The 25263-nt window shown below is 42.2% G+C and overlaps 1 protein-coding gene across 1 annotated transcript; it reads right to left on the reverse strand.

Moving 5' to 3' along the window:
* Positions 1-7501: 7501 nt before the first annotated feature.
* LOC143626585 (uncharacterized) lies at positions 7502-9783 on the reverse strand. The gene is made up of 3 exons (XM_077096639.1): positions 8637-9783; positions 7798-8030; positions 7502-7690 (listed from the first exon to the last, which is right to left on the reverse strand). Exons 1-3 carry the CDS (start codon positions 9781-9783, stop codon positions 7502-7504), a joined length of 1569 nt encoding a protein of 522 aa, XP_076952754.1.
* Positions 9784-25263: the final 15480 nt, after the last annotated feature.

Below are 25263 nucleotides of genomic sequence, written 5' to 3' on the forward strand. Positions count from 1 at the left end.
ACATGACATATCCCCGTCATCAAGCAATACCCCGAAGTCCATTACCATACGTGAGTAGGCACGAATTCATCTATAGGGCTTACATATGACGTGTCCCGTGTGGTCTGTTTCTTAATGGTAATGAGACGCGAGCACGGGGACCCCATATGACAACATCGTGGATGATCAAGTCAGTAGTGAATTTGTACTTTGAAAGAATTTTTTGTGATCATGTTTATTGACTTATGAATTGGCAGATAAACTGCGGGTTTGCTCTTTTTAAGCTATTTTAATATGAATAAATCAACTAAGGATTTACGCATACCAGATGATAAACCGCATACCGACCCATAGTCTCCGTTCCCCGGGGCATTCCAACAATACAGGATTTAAGGTCATAAAACCATACGCCTATGAAGTGTTAGCCACTTAATTAACAATATTTTCATTTATGTTTATATCACAAGCCATTTAGCAAAATCTAATGTTAAGCCTATCTAACCATCGCACTATAGACTATTCATATTAAAATATATTTTTAGTGATCAAATCTAATAGAAAGGCTTGAGTATGGCTCAATCTTTCATTCCAGTCCTTACACAGGCTTAACTAAACAAACAAAACCATGAAGGTGTTTCCCACTAAAAATCAAGCATTTTAAAGTTCAATTAAGTCAACAACCAAATTATCCTTTCATTCTCAAGGCTGAGACTACCGACACGTCCCAAATTAAGTGTGTTTTTGTTTTATTTGTGTCTTATTATATAATAATTTTGAAAAATAATCCCCGATTTTTCTATCATTTTCTATTATTGTGCAAAAAAAAATCTTAATTTCAAGGAACATTAAAACTTTTAAATTTCCAATTTCTCCCATCCCCACACTTGAGGCAAACATTGTCCTCAATGTTTAAAAATTAGTAATGAAAAATAGGGACGGGGTTCAAAATTCACCTTGACAATTTAAAAACCGGGCCTAATGTGATGGTGGTTATTACTAAATATACACAAATACAATTACACTTTTAACACAAAACTAATAAAACAAATGAGGTTATGAAAACGAAAGCACCTAATAAATAAGAAAAACTCTCATGTGCAACTCTCGTGCCCTCAGTGATCTCTCGGTAATCTCTCGGTGAACTCACCTCTTCAACTCTTAAAAGAAAATCTGCAAACTCTCAAACATGTAGAAGCAAGCTTCTCGCAAATGTTAAAATTATAGGTCTTTTAAACCGTTTGCAAAACCATTAATTTTAAATTACCAACCGATTTATTAATTAAATTCATAACCAAATTTGTTAAACGAGTAAAAATGTTAAAAGACTTAACTCACTTTCGTAGGAATCACGGTCGCATTTAGCGTATGCAACAAGCCCTTTAAACCCCCCGGTAGCCCGGGTGGACGAGTATGGTCTCATGAGGGTTTATAGTGAACTACACCCACAAAGTTTAATTACAAAATATACACAAGTAACCACCCACAAAAAGAAATCCCATCAAATGTCCCAACCAAACCGCATATAAGCAAAATAATAATAATAATATCAGTACAACCCATAAGATAATGAAAACATAATAAAATAAAACCCAAAGCATTGCTCGGAACAGCTGCTTCCATCAATTCCTACTCCTCGTCAGAATCCTCCTGGTCATTATCATCATAATCTCCACCAACTCCTGATCCTCCAGGACCTGCATAATAAAAATCACTCGTCCCATACTGTCCATAACTGCTATGCCCAGATCCTCCAACACCAGCTCCATACCTACCAGATCCACCATATCCTCCTCCATACACATGTCCAGCACCAAACCCAGAACCACCCATGTCAAAGCCACCAGTAGTAGGCGGCGGCGGCAAAGTACGTGGCAGTGGAATATGCCAGTGATCAAACATGGTTCTAAAGTAACACCGCGACTCATCTTTGAACTCTCTGAACTCGTCTCGATACCCATGCAATTCATCCCGCATTTGCAATTGCTGCTCAAACATGTAGTCAAAGGTCATGGGCTGAGGATGCTGTGTCGGTGGTGAACTCGGCTGTCGTCGTCGACGTGGCTAGGCAGGTGGCCGCTTTTTGGGAATCGTCAAGCGTCACAACCACAGTATCCGGTCCCTCCGTAAAATACTCGTCCGAATAACGTCTAAATACACCCAAAGACTTAGCAACCCTCGTGATCATGGGCCCCAACGCCAACTGAGTCGTGGCCGCACTCGCTCTCCGACCACCCTATCAAATGAACTTAACGACAATGTAGCTAGGTTCAGATTCATACCTCCAATCATAGACATCAAATCACTATTATTACATTTATCTTTCCCCGAATGTCGTCCCGTGAACGTGGAAGCAACCAGCCTGTGTAAATACCATTATAGTGGGTCCCGAATTTGTGAAGCAACAACACTACTCGAATGAGCACCATCACCAATCGTCCTCCAAAACGTAACCAAATCATTCATCGAGATCTAGTGAGGCCGAGAAGCAGTCGACCCCGTGGTAAACCCCTAATACTCTCCCAAAACTCGGGAGCCTCAACCTCATGTGGCCTATACAAACCCGCAATTACCGCAAATCTGGGCACCGTAACCTGAAACAACTCTCTTCCTAACGCAAAACTAACCGCATATTGCTCATCAAAAAGTTTCGGGTTATACCTGAAGGTAGAGTAAAATTCGTAAACCAACTCCTCGTACTGCTTCTGCTCAAACCTCAAAATATCTCTCCAATGTCCCGGTAACAACCTATTAAGTCTCGAAACTTGACCAATAGTTTCCAACACCTCCTAATAAAACGTCCGGTTTCGGAATATCTCCAAATCACGAATCTGTCCAAACAACTCATACTCGGGAGTACTGGGGAGAAATTGTAGAATTATGTGGTCCACATCTTCTCCCCCAGTAATATCCTCGACCGTGGCCCCAAAAACCTCGATCTCGGGAACAGCGTATCTGATCGGTGCGCGCGTATACTGCTGAGATGTATTGTCAAAAACCTGCTGTTGTTTCGACCGTTTCCTCGACATCTGTAATTAAATATATCAAGTAAGTCCATGTCAATGTCACAGCGGCCGACAACCGTATAGCATTTCGGTCGCGGTTGCCCCCAAGAATTTAAATCTTTTTTTTTATCAACTAGATAAACTATAACTCTAAATGGACACCCTCCCAAACCGTTTGTGCAAAACGTTTTACTTTCAAAGAAAAATCCAAACCGAACAAACCAACGAACACTTCCAATTAACTTGTTTTCACAAACCGATACTTTATAAAACTTTTTACTAACCTAAGTGCCGGAAAAATTTTCCTTTATCTAAAAGCACACGAACGTACCGACAATTGATCACAATACCGACCCAAAAATAAAAATCACAAACTATTTATAAACTTTTCCAACTTCGACTAAAAAAAAAGCCGTCGGAAAATATTCCGGTGACCCATTTTCAAAAACACATCTCTAACAATCCCAAAAACATGAATAAGCTTACAAAATTCCGACCAAACTTCATACAATCCGGTAAACCCAACCGAAAAAAATGTCCTCAATTACCCGTAAATTTCAACAAAACCCTGTAACACCCGTTAATTCCGATTTCAAGAACTAAATCTTGTAGAGTATGTATAACTCTCGGGACTTAACCGACGTTTCTCGAAGGCCTTCACGTCATCCCGGTACGTTAAAGAACCTAACTTTTCCTTCCATTTCTCCTTACACTTGAATCTAGAGGGACTAGAGTGTAATATCTTATGTTATAACATGATCTAACCCTAGCCCCCTTGTGAAGCTGCGATCGGCAGAAGGAACAAAGAACAAGACCACCGATTTTCTTTTTTGCAGCCAACTTTAAGCCTTAGAACTTCAATTCAAGGTATTTAATACGATTCCCCAAGTCTTTTTCACGTTAATTGGTCCTCATATTGCGTGTATTGATCGAAAAACGTCTTGTTGTAGGCTAACCGGGTGGCTGCCCAATTGAGCGTTTTCGGGGCAGTTTTGTGTGAGGTTTTTGGATCAAAATCCCACTAGGTATGACATGTACATCATATTATAATTTCGTGGCCAATGGAGGTGTTTAGGTCGGTCAATCGATTTTAGTTCGAAAACTAGGGTTTATAGGGTGTAGAATTTCAAATTGTTGAGTTTGATGCGTTAATTGATCGGATGACCGACCGAATCAGTTTGTGCAGCCCTAGGGGAGTTTAAGGGCTGTGGAAAAATTATTTTTTTATGCTCGGGGCTGTTGTGGTTAGTGCTTCGTTAATCGAGTCGGCGGTGCGCGAATTTTCGTTTAAATGTTAAAGTAAGAGTTGTAAAAAGGAACCGTCAACCCTATCAACTCGGGTGACATAATCTTGATGAATGAAAAGATTTAATATGGAATTTGGTCCATTTGGGGCTGATTCGTTTAACAAATGGTTTTAAGGTTTATTACATGCGCATTCGACCCGATTTGATTACCGTTGGGCCTTGGGCCGAGTTGTTGGGCCTTGGGCCAAGTGTTGGGCTTGAACGGCCCAATAGGTAAGAGTGTTCTTACGGTCTAGTGTAGTAACGTGTTGTGTATAATTTACAGGCCCTTGCCTGTGATTGTGCACTTAGGGATTTCCTAGCTCGTTTTAGGTGTTCGATTGATTTCAGGTGAGTTCATGATGCCCTTTTTACTCTTCTTACTTTTGGGCTAGCATGCACACCTAAGTGTTTTCTTACATGATGAAAGGTTTTAAACGAATTTATATAGGCTGGCTAGCATATGGTAGGCCTTGGGATGTTAAATATATATATATATATATATATATGTATATACATTATTTCTTGGCCTATATCTGGCGATGTTGTAGTCGTTTCGACTACTAATGTTGTGCGTGCCTACTTTGTGTTTGCATGCACTGATGTTACGTGTTTGGGTTATACGTTTGCTCGACCCTGATGTTATACGTGGATGTTATATATATATACTGTGATATATATAGAGATGTAATTGAAAGGATGTTTACATATGCCTTTTGTATATGTATGTATGGGGATGTTTAGTTCTCGGTAATGAGAACTTGATGGATGTACCCTTTTACTTTTAAAACTTTTGGTTTGACTATCTTAACTATTACTACTGATGTTATTTACTTAAAACTTGAACTCACTCAGCTCAAGCTGACTTTGTGTGCATGTTAGTGTGAGTTTCAGGTTAGGAAGAGGATGCCTTATCGCTTGGACGTGCACGAAGCTACTTGGACGGTGAAGGGCATACGGGATCTGAAGTTTTACTATTAAACATTTATTATTAAAAGTTTTTATTTAAAGATAACTATGTTGATTTTAGGCAATGTTCCCGGGTTTTGGGAACTTATTTTATTATTTATGTTTTCTGCTGAATTATACTCTGAGATGTTTGTTTTAATGGAAGAAACCGTTTTCAAGTTTAATTATTTTCCTAAGTGTTTTGTATGATTACCAACTGTGGGGTTCCGGGGGTTCGGGGCCTTACAAACCCACAAATCCCGACCAAACATCAACCCACTAACAAGCATTTCATACCCATAAACACTCTCTGTAATACCCGATTCAAAGCCAAAATAAACCAATTGCAAACAAATTTAAACACATACCTTTGAATCGGGCTAAATGTATTTGATGAGAAAAGATAATGAAAGTGATGGTGGTGACGGCGGTGGCCGGCGACGGTGGTGAAACGGGTGGTGGTGGTCAGATTTTGAATGTGTGGATAGGGTTTAAGATAAAAGATGAATGGTGACATTGATAGGGAAATCTGAGTTTTTATAAAAATTTTTGTCAGATCTGAGCATCTTCGCGTATCGCGAAGATGCTATGCCTTGCATCTTCGCGTATCACGAAGATGCAAGTTCGACCGTTGACTATTGACTGGAAGTTTGACTTTTTAGCATCTTCGTGATACGCGAAGATGCAAGGCATAGCATCTTTGCGATACGCGAAGATGCATTTTTTTAGCAACAATTTTTTATGGTTTTCAGCTTAAAAAATATTAATCTTTTTAGTGTTTTTTGAGCTGATTTCCTCCGTCACCCGCTTCGGTCGCCACATACCCATCACGTTCGTACCTGGGGCTCCCTCTAGCGACGTATGTGCTCGCTTCCCCACACTCGATCATTGCTCTACACTGCACGATTTAAGGAAAACTATTAGCTAACTAGACTCAATATACAAAAATTAAACTTACAAATGCCGGGTTGCCTCCCGTTAAGCGCTGAATTGAATGTCTACTGCTCGACATTCCTTGGTTCCTAAATCAACCGAGTACGTCGGCTCGTCTGCCATAAAGCAAACTTCCGACTCGTGTATCTCTTTGTTAAATCCGCATCCTCCAAGTAAGGCTTCAATTGATGACCATTCACCACTTGCCTCAGATGATCATCAAAATCTTCAATCTCAACCTCTCTAAACTTTCCAACTCTCTTGACTTGATAGGGTCTCGTCCAGTTACTCTTCAATTTGCCCGGGAAAAGCTTCAATCTCGAGTTATACAACCGCACTCGTTGCTCTTCCTCAAACGTCCTTCTTCTTGGCTTAGCATCGTGAACCCTCTTCATCTTGTCTTTATATGCGAACACACATTCATAAGCCTCAACTCTCAATTCTTCCAACTCGCATATGTTCAATTTTCTTTGTTTACCTGCACACTCATAGTCTAGGTTAACATTTTTAACCGCCCATAGCGCATGATGGGCTATTTCGACAGGTAAATGACAAACCTTCCCATAAACCAACCGATATGGAGTGGTTCCAATAGGCGTTTTATAAGCAGTACGGTAAGCCCATAAAGCATCGTTTAGTTTATTTGACCAATCCTTCCGATCAGGCCTTACCAACTTTTGTAAAATCTCTTTGATTTGCCAATTAGAAACCTCCACTTGCCCACTCGTTTGAGGGTGATATGGACTGGCAATGCGGTGGTTTATGCCATACCGTTTAAGTAATTTGCCAAAATTAAAGTTTTTGAAATGTGAACCCCTATCGCTAATGATAACGCGGGGGACACCAAAACATGAAAAAATATTAGACTGGACAAACATACAAACAACGGTATGGTCATTCGTCTTGGTGGCGATAGCTTCTACCCATTTAGACACATAATCGACCGCCACCATGATATATAGATTACCAAATGAATTAGGAAACGGGCCCATGAAATCACTCCCCCAAACATAGAAGATGTCGACAACAAGGATTGGTTCCATGGGATCTTGTCACTCTTTGAAATACCCCCATCTGTTGGCATCTAACAAAATATTTCATGAACGTAGCGGCATCCTTAAATATGGTAGGCCAATAGAACCCGCATGCAAGCACTCGATGCCCCGTCTTCTGGCCACTAAAATGGCCTCCACAAGGTGAAGAATGGGCATGATACAAAACACTCCGCATCTCCTCCTCCGGTATGCACTGCCTCATTACTTGATCCGCTCCAACTTTGAACAAATTCGGATCTTCCCATGCATAGTGCTTTGCCTACGAAAGAAAATGTTGCTTTTTCTTCTTCGGCCAAAACTACAGAATTGTATCTGCAACATGAAAATTAATAATGTCAGCATACCATGGCAAAGTTGAAATAGAAAACAATTGTTCATCCGGGAAAGACTCATTGATAGCCCTCTCGTCTTTCTCCTCTTCTTCTTGTCCCACAAGTCTCGAAAAATGATCCGCTACCGCATTTTCGCTTCCTTTCTTGTCGCGGATCTCCACATCAAAATCTTGGAGCAATAAAATCCACCTGATCAAGCGCGGCTTCGCATCTTTCTTCTCCATCAAATATTTGACTGCGCTGTGATCTGAAAAACAATTACCTTGCTCCCCCAAATGTAAGATCGAAACTTATCAAATGCATATACTACCGCGAGCAACTCCTTTTCCGTAATGGTATAATTAATTTGAGCATCAGAAAGGGTTTTGCTTTCGTAGTATATGGCAACGGGCTTCTTATCCACCCGTTGACCCAACACGGCCCCGACCGGATAGTCACTTGTGTCACACATTATTTCAAATGGAAGTGACCAATCAGGTGACAACAAGACCGGGGCTTTAACCAATTTGCTTTAAGTACATTAAATGCATTAAGACACTCCTCGTTAAAAACAAATGGCACATCTTTTAATAACCAATTACACAACTGTTTAGAAATGATACTAAAATTCTTAATGAACCGTCGGTAAAAACCGGCATGACCCAAAAATGCCCTTTATCCCTTTTATATTAGTACGCGGTGGTAAATTAGATATAACTTGGATTTTCGCCCGGTCAACCTCAATCCCCCTACTTGAGATAACATGTCTCAAAACCGTCCCCTCTTGAACCATAAAGTGGCTCTTTTCCCAACTTAAGACCAAATTCGTTTCCACACATCTTTTTAAAACTTTAGTTAATTCATTTAAGCATTTTTCAAAAGATGAACCGAAAATCGAGAAATCGTCCATAAAAATTTCAAGCGAATTCCTGACCATCTCTGAAAAGATATTCATCATACACCTTTGAGAGGTGGCCGGGGCATTACACAAACCAAAAGGCATTCGCCTAAATGCGAAAGTACCGTATGGACATGTGAAAGTGGTCTTATGTTGGTCATCGGGGTGAATAGCAATCTGATTGTACCCCGAATAGCCATCTAGGAAACAATAAAACTTCTGACCTGCGAGTTTCTTGATGATATGGTCAATGAACGGCAAGGGAAAGTGGTCCTTAGATGTTGCCACATTCAAATTTCTGTAGTCAACACAAATCCGCCACCCGGTTACCTGTCGGGTGGCAATTTTCTCACCTCTCTCATTACGGGTTATCTGAATACCCGCCTTCTTTGGAATTGCTTTTGTCGGACTTACCCACGTGCTATCTGAGATCGGGAAAATGATACCCGCGTCCAACCACTTCAAGACCTCCTTCTTCACTACCTCCCGCATGTTTGGATTCAACCTTCTTTTTGCATCGTGAGCGGGTTTTGCCTCGGGATCGGTGATGATCTTATGCATGACAATGGATGGGCTGATCCCTCTCAAATCTGCTATCGTCCAACCAATCCCCACCTTATGCTCTTTCAGGGCTTCCACCAACGCCTTCTCTTGCTCCTCTTCCAAATTTGTAGCGATGATGGCCGGTAAAGTCTCTTCTTCCCCCAGAAACACGTATTTCAAGTGTTTCGGGAGCTCCTTCAATTCAACACCCGGCGGACTCTCCAATGATGGTCCCAACAGTGAATCAATGGTATCGGGTAACCACTCCACTTGCTGAGACCATGGTAGTTTCCCAATACTCGCAGCATACAATTCCACCGCTTTCTCTTCTTCTTGTAACTGTAAGACATACTCAATGGTTTTCCTGCAACAAATATCACATTCCTCTGTGGAATCATCCCCACTTTTGTGAGGGCTCAACCCGTCAATGACTTCAGCCGCGAAGCATTCGTCACTCACCATAGGGTTAGACATGTTTGAAAATACATTAAGCCGAAGATTCTTATTACCAAAAGCCATGCCCACTACCCCGGTTCTACAATTTATCAAAGCATTTGCGGTGTCTAAAAAGGGCCGACCGAGAATCACGTTCGGTTGCCGTTTCGGGTCAACTGTCACGTAGTCTAGAACCAGGAAGTCAACCGGGTAATAAAAATCTTCTATCATCACAATCACATCGGTCACGATTACGCTAGGAAGCTTGAGTGTCATGTCGGCCAACACCACGGTGGTGTCGGGTTTTCTAAGTGGACCAAAGTCGTACTGTTCGTACAAGCTTCCCGGGAGAATACTCACCCCAGCCCCAAGATCTAACAACGCTATCGTCATTTTAAAATCGCACACTTGAATGGGTATAATTAGCGTTCCCAGATCTTGTAGCTTGGGTGGGAGGATACCTGTCAAAACCGAACTCATATTTGCAGTTAAGTCAACTTGTTTGGGCAACTTGTGAGTTTGTTTTTGAGTACACAAGTCTTTTAAATATTTAGCATATGCGGGTACTTGTTTAGTTGCATCTATGAGGGGTAAATTAATTTTTTCTTGTTTAAATATTTCCCACATTTCCTCCTGCTGTGGGGCCCTCTTTCTAAGTGTCGATGAAGTCTCGTGGTTCACCAATGCTCGAGAGAACGGAACGGTTTTACTTGCTGAGCCCGTCTCCTTGGCGGTTGGTGTTCCCAACTTGGTTTTAATTTAAATTTTATTTTAAATTTTTTTATATGATTTAGTTTTCGGTTCAATTTGAACCTCATCGTTACTTTTCTCATCTTCCCCCCAAGTCCTCCACCATACGTTCAACAAAGGGTGGTGGAGTCACCCCATTATTATATATCTTACCGCTTCTAAGGGTACTTACTTGGCTGACATAGGCATCTTACCACTCGAAGAGCTGCTACTCTGATGGCTCGGGTTCTTCAAGGTATCACTCGGCAACTTGGATGGATTTCTTTTCAAACTCGCCACTTCCTCAGCTAGTTGGCTCACCTGTTTATCCCTCGCAGCATTGGCATTCTCTTGGAGCTCTAACCTTTGGTTTACACTTTTATTCTGAGCCTCCTGATCTGTCTTCATCTGCTTCAGAAAATCCATCACGTCCTTAATTGACTCCTTCTTGTTACCCGAATAACTTCCTTGACCTTGTGCTGCCCCTTGACTTTGCTGACCCTGCTGATAACTCTTCTAATAAACCTTATTATAACCACCCGACTCTTTTTGATTATACCCGCTTTGACCGCTACCCCTTTCGTTCCCATATTGACGCTGATTCGACTGATAGCCTGCTTTTTGGGAATTACCTTGAAAATTCGGGTTTTGTTGCGAGTTCGTGTTTCCGTAACTGAAGTTGGAATGGTTTTGGAGGCCCGGATGATAGGTGTTTGAATTCATATTATTATTTTACCTCTTCTCACCTTGAACAAAGTTCACCTCCTCTTCTTCCTTTTCTTCTTCGTCTTCCAACACGACCCCACAAGTAGCCACTACATGCCCTATTCCACCACAACCTTCGCAAACTGGATACGCCTTTCCTGATTTGCCTTTCTCTTTAACTCCCACAACCATCAATTGGTCCAATTTTCTCTCCAACCTAGCCATACGATCATCCGACTCACCACTATCTACGCCTTTCACAACCGCCCTTTTTACCATGCGATTCGACTGAGCTTGCCTCTTTGAGTTCATTGCATGTCTTTCCAAATGTTGCCACATTCTCGTCATTTGTCAAAAACGACCCATTTGTAGTCTGTGACACCCGGAAATTTCCCAATCCTATAAACTAAGTAATCAACCTAATAATTAGGTGATTGTGAATTTTATGCGCGCTATGTTAATCAGCACGGGCACGTTATGTGCGCCCTGCGCGAGCGCGCTATGTTAGAGTCAGCGCGGGCATGTTATGTGCGCCCTGCGCGAGCGCGCGATGTAAGAACCAGCGTGGGCATATGTTATGTGCGCCATGTGCGAATGTTTTGGCTTTATGTTTTCATGTAACTTAACTTTATGTTGTCTAATGGGTTGACCGTCCCGCATGATGCTAAGGCGGGTGCATCCTAAATCGTTTATGCGCGTGCGGAAGGAGAACTAACCTCCCCGCATGGCGGGAACATTGAGAGTTAGTTTGTCTGAAGCGCCAAGATGGAATTGACTTCAACATAACTGATCACTATGTTGAAATACCAAGACCACCGGGAGAATCAAAAATGAAACTCAATGTCCCTGACTGCGAGAAGGTTACGTACCTACCCGCAGCAAAGAAATGTCCTTCACGCAGAAAGCTATGCGCACAAAGCTATACGCGCAGAACACTTAGCCTAATCTCCAGATATAAGGGGATTATTCCCGCCCAAAAGGAAACAGTAGCGTGTTTCAGAGATTTCCACTTTTTACTGTACACTGACAAAAGCATCTGAAAAAGCATACTGTAACATGAAAAGTCAACTGTCAGCCACCCTACTCTCACCAACCACAGACCTGCATGTCCTGTCCAAATCAAATCAGAATCCACTCCTCCACTTTTAAATAAATAATAATAATTTCCATACTTTATCATCATTACACCTAGATATGAAAAGATTACAATCCCCTAAAGCAAGGGATTGTGTTCCCTAAATCTTGCCTATAAATATGTAACCCAAATTATCACCCAAACACACTTCAAACTTCTCTCTTAAGAACTGCAAACTTGCACTAATCATCTCCCAAGCATCCGTTGTTTTCATTTCCGATCCTGTTACTAGGTAAGCCGAGATTATAACCTTGAGATCTACTTTCCAACCCTTATATTCTCCTATTTCTTGATCTTAATATATATACTTCTTGTTATTTAATCGTATTCTAGACCTTCAATTCCGAGGCCAACACCAAGAAAACCCGAATCTCGATTAATCCCTTAACAAGAACCACAGGTGAGTCTCACAGCCCCTATTTTCACTATTTTCACTGTTTTTAAACTGTTTTCGGGGCGAGGGACACGTACTTAACTTACGATTTATCATGGTATATTTACAAGTTATGCAAACGATTGTGTTTAAACTATGTTTCATGATGAGCAATGCAAACGGTTATCTATGGTTTACGATGTATGTGTGCCTGATTTCGAGTAAGTGATCACTTTACCATTGGAACTCTAAGGGTAGGGACTGCTGGTTTGATCCGCCCACTCGTAGGGGTCGCACCTCTTACACAGACGAGTGCCTAGCATGTCACGGGGCAGTACTATGGGATTGAGCCCGCTCGTAGAGGTCGCTCCTCTTACGCAGACGAGCGCCTTGTTTTCTGGCACAACGTCCGCGCGTAACCCGCGGGACGGTATTATTCGCTCGTAGTGGCAGCGCCACTTACACAGACGAGCACGGTTTTTCAGAAGTGTCCGCGCGTAACCCGCGGGACGGTATTACTTATTTCGCTCGTAGTGGCAGCGCCACTTACACAGACGAGCACGGTTCTCAGAAATGTTCGCGCGTAACCCGCGGAACGATTTTATCAGAATATGTTATCAGAACTATGTTTTACTAAGCATGTGTTTCAATGATGCTATCAGAATTATGTTTTAGAATGATTTTTATCAAGACTATGATGCAATACGATTTATCAAGTTACTAAAACTTGTGAACTCACTCAGTTTATACTGATTCAAATGTTTTACGTGTCTTTCAGGAGATAACTAAGTAGCGCATGGAGTCACACTTAGAGCACCTCACGCTGAACATCTAAAACTAGCTTTTTGGAAGATTTTAGTTCTATCCATTCGATGCGCGCGGTTGTTCCCGCCGCGCAAGGGGATATGGCGTGGAAATCTTCAACAGTTTCATACTTGGATGTTTTTATGTAATTTTTAAACAATGTAATGTATTTGTATTAAACATTTCATGCGCAATGAAAATCTTACTTTGAATGTTTGCAATGGCCCGTGCTTAATTATCAATCCCCACTCGCGCGCGCCCGGCTGTTTCCGCCGTTCAGGGCCGGGTGTGACAGATTGGTATCAGAGCACTGGTTATAGCGAACTAGGAAAAGAAGTTTTAACCTAGACTATAACCGTTGGGGAATCGCATGAAATATTTTTCAAAGAAAATATTTTCAAAAGAAACTATACACATACTTAGGAACACGGGTCACACAGTGTCTAGTGAATAAAGATAAGAACATTATGTGCTCAGAGTACATGCGCTAAGTTTGATATATTTTCATTCTCTTTTAAAGCGAGAATGCCTCCAACTAGAGCCAAGGGAATTACCATGACACCCGAGGAACTCGCGGAAATAATCGCGCAGGCGATCGCGACACATGAGGCCAGCAAGACCGAATCTAGTCAGGGTCGTCAGGAGAACGAGACCCCAGAACCCGAATCAGGAGCCTTGGACAAAGGGTGCTCCTATAAGACATTTATGGCCTGTAGGCCTTGGCCATTCAAGGGTACCGAAGGGGCCATTGGGCTCTACAACTGGATTGACAAGATGGAGACAGTTCTCTCCATTAGCAGATGTAGTGAGAACCAGAAGGTCCTTTACGCGACCTGCATGTTCCAAGAAGCAGCTTCGTCTTGGTGGAAGCTTCAAGTGAAGACTATGGGGCGAGAAGTTGCTCTTCACAAGACCTGGGAGGAGCTGAAGGAAATGTTGATGAGAAAGTTCTGCTCTCGCGCAGAAATTCAGAGTCTGCAACAGGAATTCTGGAACCACACCATGATAGGAACGGATATCGACGCCTACAACAACCGGTTCAACGAGCTTTGCCAGTTGGTGCCAGACATGGCAAACACGGAGGAAAAGAAGATCGAGAGGTATATCTTTGGGTTACCTCCTGTTGTTAGGGTTCCGCTCAACGCCGCAGCGCCTCCAACCTTTGATGAGGCGGTAGCGCGGGCCATCACCCTTACAAGGGATACGGTCCGTGCGGGTATGTTGACTACGCGCGGAAACGAGCAGCGAACCTCTGACTCCAAGAGGAAATGGAACTCTCACCACCGAGGGTCCGACTCCAAGCAGCCACCGTTCAAGAAGCAGGAAAGCGCAAGGGTTTACGCGATCCAAGCCGCGGAGCCATCAAGGAAAGGATACAGCGGGCCTCACCCATGGTGCAACAAATGCAAGTTTCACCACGAGGGTGAGTGCGCGAGCGTCATGTGCGCCAAGTGTAACAGGCCAGGGCACAAGACGGTGAATTGCCGTGCTAAGGAAGCTGGAGCCAGTGACAACTGCTACGCATGCGGAAAGCCAGGGCATTTCAGTCGGGATTGCCCGCAAAGGGGAAACCAAGCTCGCGGGAGAGCTTTTGTGATCGGCGCAGGCGAAGCTAAAGAAGAGCCGAATGTGGTAACCGGTACGTTTTTGCTTAACGGCCATTTTGCATCTGTCTTATTTGATACTGGCGCTGACCTAAGTTTTATATCCGCTGAGTTTAAAGACTCCCTAGGCTTAGCAACCAGTAGGCTAGACACACCTTATACTACAGAACTAGCCAATGGTAGGCAGTTATGTACGAACGAAAGGACTGAGCAATGTGTGTTAGTCATGGGAGGTCACGAGTTTAATATTAACTTGTTGCCAATAGACTTGGGAAGTTTTGACATTGTAATAGGTATGGATTGGTTGGTCGAGAACCACGTGGAAGTTATTTGCCATGAGAAGCAGGTTCGGGTCCCACTGTTGAACGGAGAAACCTTGGTGATTCAAGGGGAAAGAAGGGGAGTTGCGACGAAACTGATTTCGTGCCTAAAGGCGCGCAAGTGCCTAAGGAAAAGGTGCTACGCCTTCCTGGCGCATGTAGTAGAGAAGAAAGGAGATGAGCGAAGAATTGAAGACTTACCAGTAGTGCGCGAATTTCCAGAAGTTTTTCCTGAAGATTTGCCAGGATTACCGCCGCCGCGACAAGTCGAATTTCGTATTGATTTAGTCCCAGGAGCTGCGCCAGTAGCTCGAGCGCCTTATCGACTAGCTCCATCTGAGATGCAAGAGCTATCCAATCAGTTACAGGAACTATTGGATAAGGGTTTCATACGCCCAAGCTTTTCACCTTGGGGAGCTCCAGTACTATTTGTTAAGAAGAAGGATGGTTCGTTCAGAATGTGTATTGACTACAGGGAGCTGAACAAGCTGACAGTCAAGAATCGGTACCCCTTAACGAGGATTGACGACTTATTTGACCAGTTGCAGGGATCCAGTTATTATTCGAAGACAGATCTACGGTCAGGATACCACCAACTTAGGGTCCATGAGGAAGATGTGCCGAAAACAGCCTTCCGAACTAGATACAGCCATTATGAGTTCTTAGTGATGCCTTTCGGGCTAACTAATGCGCCGGCTGTATTCATGGATCTGATGAACCGCGTGTGCAAACCATACTTGGATAAGTTTGTGATTGTATTTATAGATGATATTCTGATTTACTCTCGGACCAAGGCCGAGCATGAGCAACACCTGAGATTGATTTTGGAATTGTTGAGGAAAGAAAAGTTGTATGCGAAGTTTTCCAAGTGTGAGTTTTGGCTTAGAGAAGTTCACTTTCTCGGTCACGTTGTAAACGAGAAAGGAATACACGTCGATCCTTCCAAGGTCAAGGCCATCGAAAACTGGGAAGCGCCAAAAACCCCAACTGAGGTGAGGCAATTCCTAGGACTAGCTGGCTACTATCGACGCTTCATTGAGAACTTCTCCAAGATAGCTCTACCTCTGACCGCGCTAACTCAGAAAGACAAGAAGTTTGTTTGGGGCGAAAATCAGGAAGCGGCATTTCAAATGTTGAAACAGAAGTTATGTAGTGCGCCAATTTTGTCTCTGCCCGAGGGGACGGATGACATCGTCGTTTACTGCGACGCTTCACATCAGGGACTCGGATGTGTCCTTATGCAGCGAGACAAAGTCATAGCGTATGCCTCGCGCCAACTCAAGACCAATGAAAAGAACTACACAACGCATGATCTGGAACTTGGAGCGGTTGTCTTCGCGCTAAAGATTTGGCGCCATTACCTCTATGGTACAAAGTGTATAATCTTTACGGATCACAAGAGCCTTCAACATATATTTGATCAAAAGGATTTAAACATGAGGCAACGAAGATGGGTGGAGTTGTTGAATGATTATGATTGTAAAATTAAGTACCACCCTGGAAAGGCGAATGTGGTAGCAGACGCGCTAAGTAGGAAGGAGCGAATAAAAACGCTACGAGTCAAGGCTCTAAGGTTGACCATTCGCGCAGATCTCTCTACTCGCATCCGAGACGCTCAGCAAGAAGCCTTGAAACCAGAGTTTGTTAAAAACGAATCCCTTGGGGGTATGATTAAGAATTTGGAGATCAAGGAAAACGACACTCGATATTTTGCTAACCGCATATGGGTCCCTCTCAAGGGAGGATTGCGCGAGCAAGTATTAAACGAAGCTCACAAGACGCGGTATTCCGTACATCCCGGCGCAGACAAGATGTACCAAGATGTTAAAGTGCTGTATTGGTGGCCCAATCTTAAAGGCGCCATCGCGACGTATGTCAGTAAGTGCCTGACGTGTTCGAAGGTAAAGGCTGAATACCAGAAGCCGTCGGGGTTACTTCAGCAGCCAGAAATTCCCATGTGGAAGTGGGAACAAATCTCTATGGACTTCATCACCAAACTGCCAAGGACACCTGGGGGTTATGACACAATCTGGGTTATTGTAGATCGGCTAACTAAGTCAGCGCACTTCCTGCCGATCAAGGAAACCGATAAGATGGAAAAGTTAGCCCGATTGTATATTCGAGAAGTAGTTTCAAAACATGGAGTCCCAGTGTCCATCATCTCTGATAGAGATAGTCGGTTCACCTCAAGGTTTTGGAGATCGTTACAGGGGGCTTTAGGTACTCGTCTTGACATGAGTACGGCATATCATCCCCAAACGGATGGACAAAGCGAGCGAACAATCCAGACATTGGAAGATATGCTGCGCGCGTGCGCAATCGATTTCGGAGGTAGCTGGGATACTCATCTCCCATTGGTTGAATTTTCTTACAACAACAGTTATCACACAAGCCTCAAGGCTGCGCCGTTTGAAGCTTTGTATGGGCGCAAGTGTAGATCCCCACTGTGCTGAGCTGAAGTGGGTGACAAGCAAATGACTGGTCCAGAATTGATCCAAGAAACAACAGACAAGATTTTTCAGATACGAGATCGCCTTAAGACAGCGCGCGACAGACAGAAGAGCTACGCAGATGTGCGAAGGAAACCGTTGGAGTTTCAAGTAGGGGATAGAGTACTTTTGAAAGTCTCTCCATGGAAAGGAGTCCCCCGTTTCGGCAAGCGAGGAAAGTTGAATCCGCGCTACATTGGACCATTTGAGATCCTGGAAAGGATCGGTCCGCTTGCTTATAAACTCCGTCTACCCGCCGAACTCAGTGGAGTTCATGATACGTTCCATGTATCCAACCTCAAAAAGTGTTTATCTGACGAAACGTTGATTTTGCCGTTGGACGAGATTCACATCGACAAACAACTGCACTTCGTAGAAGAACCTATAGCAGTAACCGATTGGAAAGAACAAAAGTTACGCAGAAGCAGAATCAAGTTAGTAAAGGTTCAATGGAACTCAAGGTGTGGGCCTGAATTCACTTGGGAAAGAGAAGATCAAATACGCAAGAAATACCCACACCTCTTTCAGAACATGGCTTCTGCCAGCGACGTCTCCTAAATTTCGGGACGAAATTCTCTTAACAGGGGGAAAATGTGACACCCGGTAATTTCCCAATCCTATAAACTAAGTAATCAACCTAATAATTAGGTGATTGTGAGTTTTATGCGCGCTATGTTAATCAGCACGGGCACGTTATGTGCGCCCTGCGCGAGCGCGCTATGTTAGAGTCAGCGCGGGCACGTTATGTGCGCCCTGCGCGAGCGCGCGATGTAAGAACCAGCGTGGGCATATGTTATGTGCGCCATGCGCGAATGTTTTGGCTTTATGTTTTCATGTAACTTAACTTTATGTTGTCTAATGGGTTGACCGTCCCGCATGATGCTAAGGCGGGTGCATCCTAAATCGTTTATGCGCGTGCGGAAGGAGAACTAACCTCCCCGCATGGCGGGAACATTGAGAGTTAGTTTGTCTGAAGCTCCAAGATGGAATTGACTTCAACATAACTGATCACTATGTTGAAATACCAAGACCACCGGGAGAATCTACAAATGAAACTCAATGTCCGTGACTGCGAGAAGGTTACGTACCTACCCGCAGCAAAGAAATGTCCTTCACGCAGAAAGCTATGCGCACAAAGCTATACGCGCAGAACACTTAGCCTAATCTCCAGATATAAGGGGATTATTCCCGCCCAAAAGGAAACAGTAGCGTGTTTCAGATATTTCCACTTTTTACTGTACACTGACAAAAGCATCTGAAAAAGCATACTGTAACATGAAAAGTCAACTGTCAGCCACCCTACTCTCACCAACCACAGACCTGCATGTCCTGTCCAAATCAAATCAGAATCCACTCCTCCACTTTTAAATAAATAATAATAATTTCCATACTTTATCATCATTACACCTAGATATGAAAAGATTACAATCCCCTAAAGCAAGGGATTGTGTTCCCTAAATCTTGCCTATAAATATGTAACCCAAATTATCACCCAAACACATTTCAAACTTCTCTCTTAAGAACTGCAAACTTGCACTAATCATCTCCCAAGCATCCGTTGTTTTCATTTCCGATCCTGTTACTAGGTAAGCCGAGATTATAACCTTGAGATCTACTTTCCAACCCTTATATTCTCCTATTTCTTGATCTTAATATATATACTTCTTGTTATTTAATCGTATTCTAGACCTTCAATTCCGAGGCCAACACCAAGAAAACCCGAATCTCGATTAATCCCTTAACAAGAACCACAGGTGAGTCTCACAGCCCCTATTTTCACTATTTTCACTGTTTTTAAACTGTTTTCGGGGCGAGGGACACGTACTTAACTTACGATTTATCATGGTATATTTACAAGTTATGCAAACGATTGTGTTTAAACTATGTTTCATGATGAGCAATGCAAACGGTTATCTATGGTTTACGATGTATGTGCGCCAGATTTCGAGTAAGTGATCACTTTACCATTGGAACTCTAAGGGTAGGGACTGCTGGTTTGATCCGCCCACTCGTAGGGGTCGCACCTCTTACACAGACGAGTGCCTAGCATGTCACGGGGCAGTACTATGGGATTGAGCCCGCTCGTAGAGGTCGCTCCTCTTACGCAGACGAGCGCCTTGTTTTCCGGCACAACGTCCGCGCGTAACCCGCGGGACGGTATTATTCGCTCGTAGTGGCAGCGCCACTTACACAGACGAGCACGGTTTTTCAGAAGTGTCCGCGCGTAACCCGCGGGACGGTATTACTTATTTCGCTCGTAGTGGCAGCGCCACTTACACAGACGAGCACGGTTCTCAGAAATGTTCGCGCGTAACCCGCGGAACGATTTTATCAGAATATGTTATCAGAACTATGTTTTACTAAGCATGTGTTTCAATGATGCTATCAGAATTATGTTTTAGAATGATTTTTATCAAGACTATGATGCAATACGATTTATCAAGTTACTAAAACTTGTGAACTCACTCAGTTTATACTGATTCAAATGTTTTACGTGTCTTTCAGGAGATAACTAAGTAGCGCATGGAGTCACACTTAGAGCACCTCACGCTGAACATCTAAAACTAGCTTTTTGGAAGATTTTAGTTCTATCCCTTCGATGCGCGCGGTTGTTCCCGCCGCGCAAGGGGATATGGCGTGGAAATCTTCAACAGTTTCATACTTGGATGTTTTTATGTAATTTTTAAACAATGTAATGTATTTGTATTAAACATTTCATGCGCAATGAAAATCTTACTTTGAATGTTTGCAATGGCCCGTGCTTAATTATCAATCCCCACTCGCGCGCGCCCAGCTGTTTCCGCCGTTCAGGGCCGGGTGTGACATAGTCGATTGAAGATCATGCACATCGTCACCCGATAACCCATCATGAAACGCCTTAATCAATTCCCACAACGCAATCCCGTGATGCGGACAAGTTCTCAACAACCTCTTAAATCTCGTGAATGCTTCATGAAAATTCTCACACGACCCTTGCTGAAAGTTTCTGATGGAGGTTTGGGCCTCAGATGTTCTTTGCGGTGTGTAATACTCGTCCAAGAATTGCTGAGCCAGATCTTGCCACATGTAGATACTTGCTGATGGTAATGATAAAAAACACTGCTTTGCTAGATCTTTAAGGCTGAACTAGAACACGACTAGCTTGACTTCATCAGCAGTGAAGCCTTGACTTGAGATGGTAGCACAAATTGCATTAAACTCACTCATATGCAAGTACGGATCTTCAGTTGCTTTCCCATGAAAAGTAGGCATCCCGGTCAGGTTACTTTGCCGTACTGAAAAAGTTCTTCCTTCTCGGACCAGGATTACAATGGGAAGCGGGTTCGTGGCCACTTGTGGAATGAAGTGGCTTTGAACCCCCCAAATGGGCGGTGGAAAAAATGCCCTCGTAACCCCATCATCGAACTCATATTCAGGAAACTGCGGCTCGGGAATCTCTTGTCGTCTTTGGGCTCGGCGGTTTCTCGGTTGTTGAACGGGAGGTGGTTGTTGTTGTGGTCTTCTATAATACTGACCCCCCGATCATCCTCCATCTCTTCGTCATCCTCAAACTCATCAAAATCGTCAAATCCCCTTCGCCGATCATACTCTAACTCGACTCTATTATGCGGTGGTTCAGACCTGATGAACGATCATCTCTCATTTGATATCTTCTTTAAGCTCTTGGGTTTCGGTTTTGGTGAATGGGTGTGTTGAATGGTGGTAGGTCATGGATTGGTAGGTTTTGTGGAATGTTTTGTGGGATATTTGGTGGAATGGGTTGTTCTCGATTGTGCGGCGGGCTAAGGTTATCGAGTTGAAACGCAGGTGGAACCGGGTATGGGTTATCTTCTTGATGATTCATGTCTTCTTCTTTCAGTCTTGAAGTTTCACCCCTTCTTTGTTTTGATCGGTTTCTTCTCGCAGCTTTCTCAATCTCGGGAACAAACTGCAACACCTCCTTATCTCGAGCAAACCTCGTATGCATCAACCTAAGAGATTGAGTGCACACACCAAACAAGCACACCCCGCATAAAATCAACGAAGAAAAGAAATTAAACTAATATTAAACTAAATTACACTAATTTAAACTAAACTAAACTAGCACTAAGCGCGTTGAGTCCCCGGCAACGACGCCATTTTGACGTAGGCTGTCGTGGTCTACTCAAAAACAATTAATTAAGGACTTAAATACCTATAACTAGTACGGGTAAGTAAGGTCGTCTCCACAAGGACTCAATGAAAGTGCTAATTTAATATGACTAATTTAAATAATTAACTAAGGCGGACAGACGATGTAAAGCGGTTTTTAGAAAAATTATTACTTAAAAAGATTTGTAAACGATATTAACTAAAAGTATTCATTCTAAGTTCGGGTAACGTGACATTCAACTTAGGCACAGATTTACTTGTGTTGATTGCGCAGTAATTACTAGATCTAGTAGTTTGATTGTGATGACAAATGATACTCTAACCAAATTGTTGACACAATTGAACTCGATCAACACAATTACCAATTTATGTTTTATTACAACTAACTAAGTAGCATGAACCGATGATTATAAGTTCAATGATATAAGAGCCTAATCCTAAGTGTTGATGAACAAAACCAAACAAGTGATGCACTAATCAATATTCGCAAATATAAATTGTTTAAACAACCAATCAATCAATTAAACAAGATGAAAGCAATAACTCAAACAAAGTTCATAACTTTAAGCATATCAAATCTGGTCTTGAGAGGAATTACACAAAACCCTAGCCTAGAATGAACAAAGGACTTAGCCGAACATAATCATAATGTCAAAACACTTATCATTGATGAACATGCAAACCCGAGATGAACCGGAAGCTTCGGGATGGCTGGAAATCGTCTTACCACAACTCTTCTGCCTCTGGAAGTCGATATTAACCGAATCGGGAGGTTAAGGGGTTTATATAAGGCAAACTTAAAATTTTGGCCGACTTAAGCATCTTCGCGTATCGTGAAGATGTCCTGGCTTGCATTTTCGCGTATTGTGTAAGACAAAATAGTCGCGACCGATTTTCTACAACTTCGCGTATCGTGAAGTTGCCCTTTTTTGCATCTTCGCGTATCGCGAAGATGTAACTTTTCAGCATTTTTTATTTTCTTTTCTTGACTGCCTCGTGATGCGTGCACTTCCAATATTTCACTTCTCGAACTTCATTCCAAGCCGGTAAATATCCTCGTTAAGCTCCAAAGCTTCCAATATCCTGAAACACGTAAACAATGCCTGAAGTACCAATGTTCATTCATTTATTTACCTAAATATAACTAATAAATATATAATAATAACTAACTTTTACCCAACCATCAGGTATATGGATATATGAATCGATGTGTGTAATACTTTTCTACTATTTGAATTACCTGAATGTTAGCTAATGTGATTCTCTTCGCAATGAGTTATAGGGAAGATTACTGTTGTGTGAAGTTTAGTTGTTTATCATTATAGAATGGCCCCAAAGAAAACAAACACGTGATTTGAGGCAGTTGTGGCCGAAATAATTGTTCGGCAACTGCATTTGGTAACTCTGACAATCGCAGCGCGATCTGCCGGCATTAATACGACAATGAATACAAATTAAATGCCAAACATTAATACGGCCATGAATATTATTGAGCGGCCCAATACTAATACAGTTAGAAATGTTATTTTCATGATAAATACGAACATTTTCACGAATAATACTCCCCCATTGAGCATTTATGCTACTACCGATTATTATAATTTCCCCCACTAAATACCATTTACAACAAATCTGTTACCGAACATGAATACTACTCGTAACAACCGTGATCCTTCACAACGGGAATACTTGTTTAAACATTTTAAATTGTGCAAACATGTAAATTTTAATGTTACCAAAGAATCAAATGAGTTGGTAAAATGAATCGAAATGATAAAGTCTATTATCCATACAACTAGTTTCCCATCAAATTGTATCGTTAATTATGTTACTATTACACTACTTGGCCACGACCTTATGTGGTAGAAAACGATTGTACAAATTCGGGAACAAAAAAGGCAATTATTCACATGACTTGGGCAAAACTTAAAACCTCTATATTGAAACATTCTCGCCCGAGGAATGAAATCTAGAAAGTAAAAACACGAACCCGAGAAATCCAAAACGAAAGGGACGAGTCAACTGGAATGCACAAAATGTTTTAACAATTTGATTCGACTAATGCTATGGTTATTATTCCTGAAGTAGAGATCTTGGTTAATCTAGTTAGTCACTTAATTTTTGAGAACATCGTGACGCTAGCCAGGGTGGTAGCTTTGAATTCGATCAGGAAAGATGTGTTGAGAGTACCGGAGAATCATCTAGTACAAAACAAACTAATCATGAAACAGGGGTACAAGAGCTACAACAATCTAAACGTTCGCACCCTACAACTCAAATACGACAATCAATTTTAGTTCAGAATTAAACATATACAATGAACCTTTGCCAAAGGGTATGTCGAAAAAAAAAGAAAAAAAAAGGCATGTTATAAAAGTGAGAAAACTGGATACTATGCCTGTAGCCGTGAAACCATTATGAACACTGTAAACCGACCATTCTAAACTCACCACTTATAGTTATCCCAATCATAACCAATTCGCTCACAACCTCTGACAAACCCTTCTCCTTGCTATAAGTGGGAAGTACGAAATGCTCCAAAAAGAAATGTCCCAAATTAAACCAAGAACGAACATCAACGTCTAACTTGGCTAGAGGCCGCGATTAGTGATCAGAACCGATAAAGACACGATAAGACTTAATATGAGGAAGAGACATCTGTAATTCCTGATTAATATACTTCAAATTCGTTTGATATAAGTACCGATAGAGGTCTTATTTCCACTAACTTCTTACCCCGAGAAATGTATCTGTTAATGAACTAGTAGACCCCTATGCTATAGAATTCGCTAACTGAAAACCTATAACTATTAACCAAATACTCCAAAACTGTTCTATTATCCTAACCAACCAACCAATTTTATTGACCTACTCCTAGTCTAGTTAGGAAGCATCGATGTAATTGTCAATATGGACTTGTTAGCTAAATACAAGGCGGAAATTATGTGTGATGACTAAATAATTAAAATTCCCCTCTTGGATAATGAATCAATTATGGTACAAGGAGAGGAGGTTGGTGCAATATCACCTCTCGTGTATCATCTTAAAGGTGCAATATCATAAAAAACCTAATGACACATATAGGGAATATCACCGTATTACTTGAATACTCCAATATCCTTATTGATGAACTACCCGAAATCCCACTATCCGACAAATTGAAACCTGAACTGACCTAACCTTAGGGGCAACTACTCTTACCATAATTACAAGAATTATTAGATAAAGATTTCATAGGACCAGCTATCCTAATTGGGGAGCACCAGTTTTGTTTGTAAAAAAGAAGGATGGAAGCCTTAGGATGTGCGTTGATTACCAGGAAATACATAAAATTGACATCAAAAACCAATATTCCCACCCACGAATAGATGAATTGTTGGATCAACTCCAAGGAACGAATTACTTCTCAAAAATCAACCTCCGATTCGGCTATCTAGAGGAAGTTGTTTCTAAAACGGCGTTTCGAGCTCGGTATGGTCGCTATGAACCCTTACTTATGCCCTTCGGACTGACTAACGCACCCACAGTTTTCATGGATCACCCGAACCGAGTTGTAAACCGTACCGCGACAAATTCATTATAA

Source organism: Bidens hawaiensis, unplaced genomic scaffold, assembly GCF_021521415.1.
Source record: "Bidens hawaiensis isolate Kalapana, Puna unplaced genomic scaffold, B.hawaiensis_p1.1 tig00004444_1, whole genome shotgun sequence".
Taxonomy (NCBI): Eukaryota; Viridiplantae; Streptophyta; class Magnoliopsida; order Asterales; family Asteraceae; genus Bidens; species Bidens hawaiensis.

Coding starts and splice junctions, on each gene's coding strand:
- LOC143626585 (XM_077096639.1), bottom strand. CDS start 9,783: ATGACGATAGCGTTGTTAGATCTTGGGGCTGGGGTGAGTATTCTCCCG. Junction 8,031..8,636: donor TATCATCAAGAAACTCGCAG/GTCAGAAGTTTT, acceptor AATTGGTTAAAG/CCCCGGTCTTGTTGTCACCT. Junction 7,691..7,797: donor CTTACATTTGGGGGAGCAAG/GTAATTGTTTTT, acceptor TTTGATGTGGAG/ATCCGCGACAAGAAAGGAAG.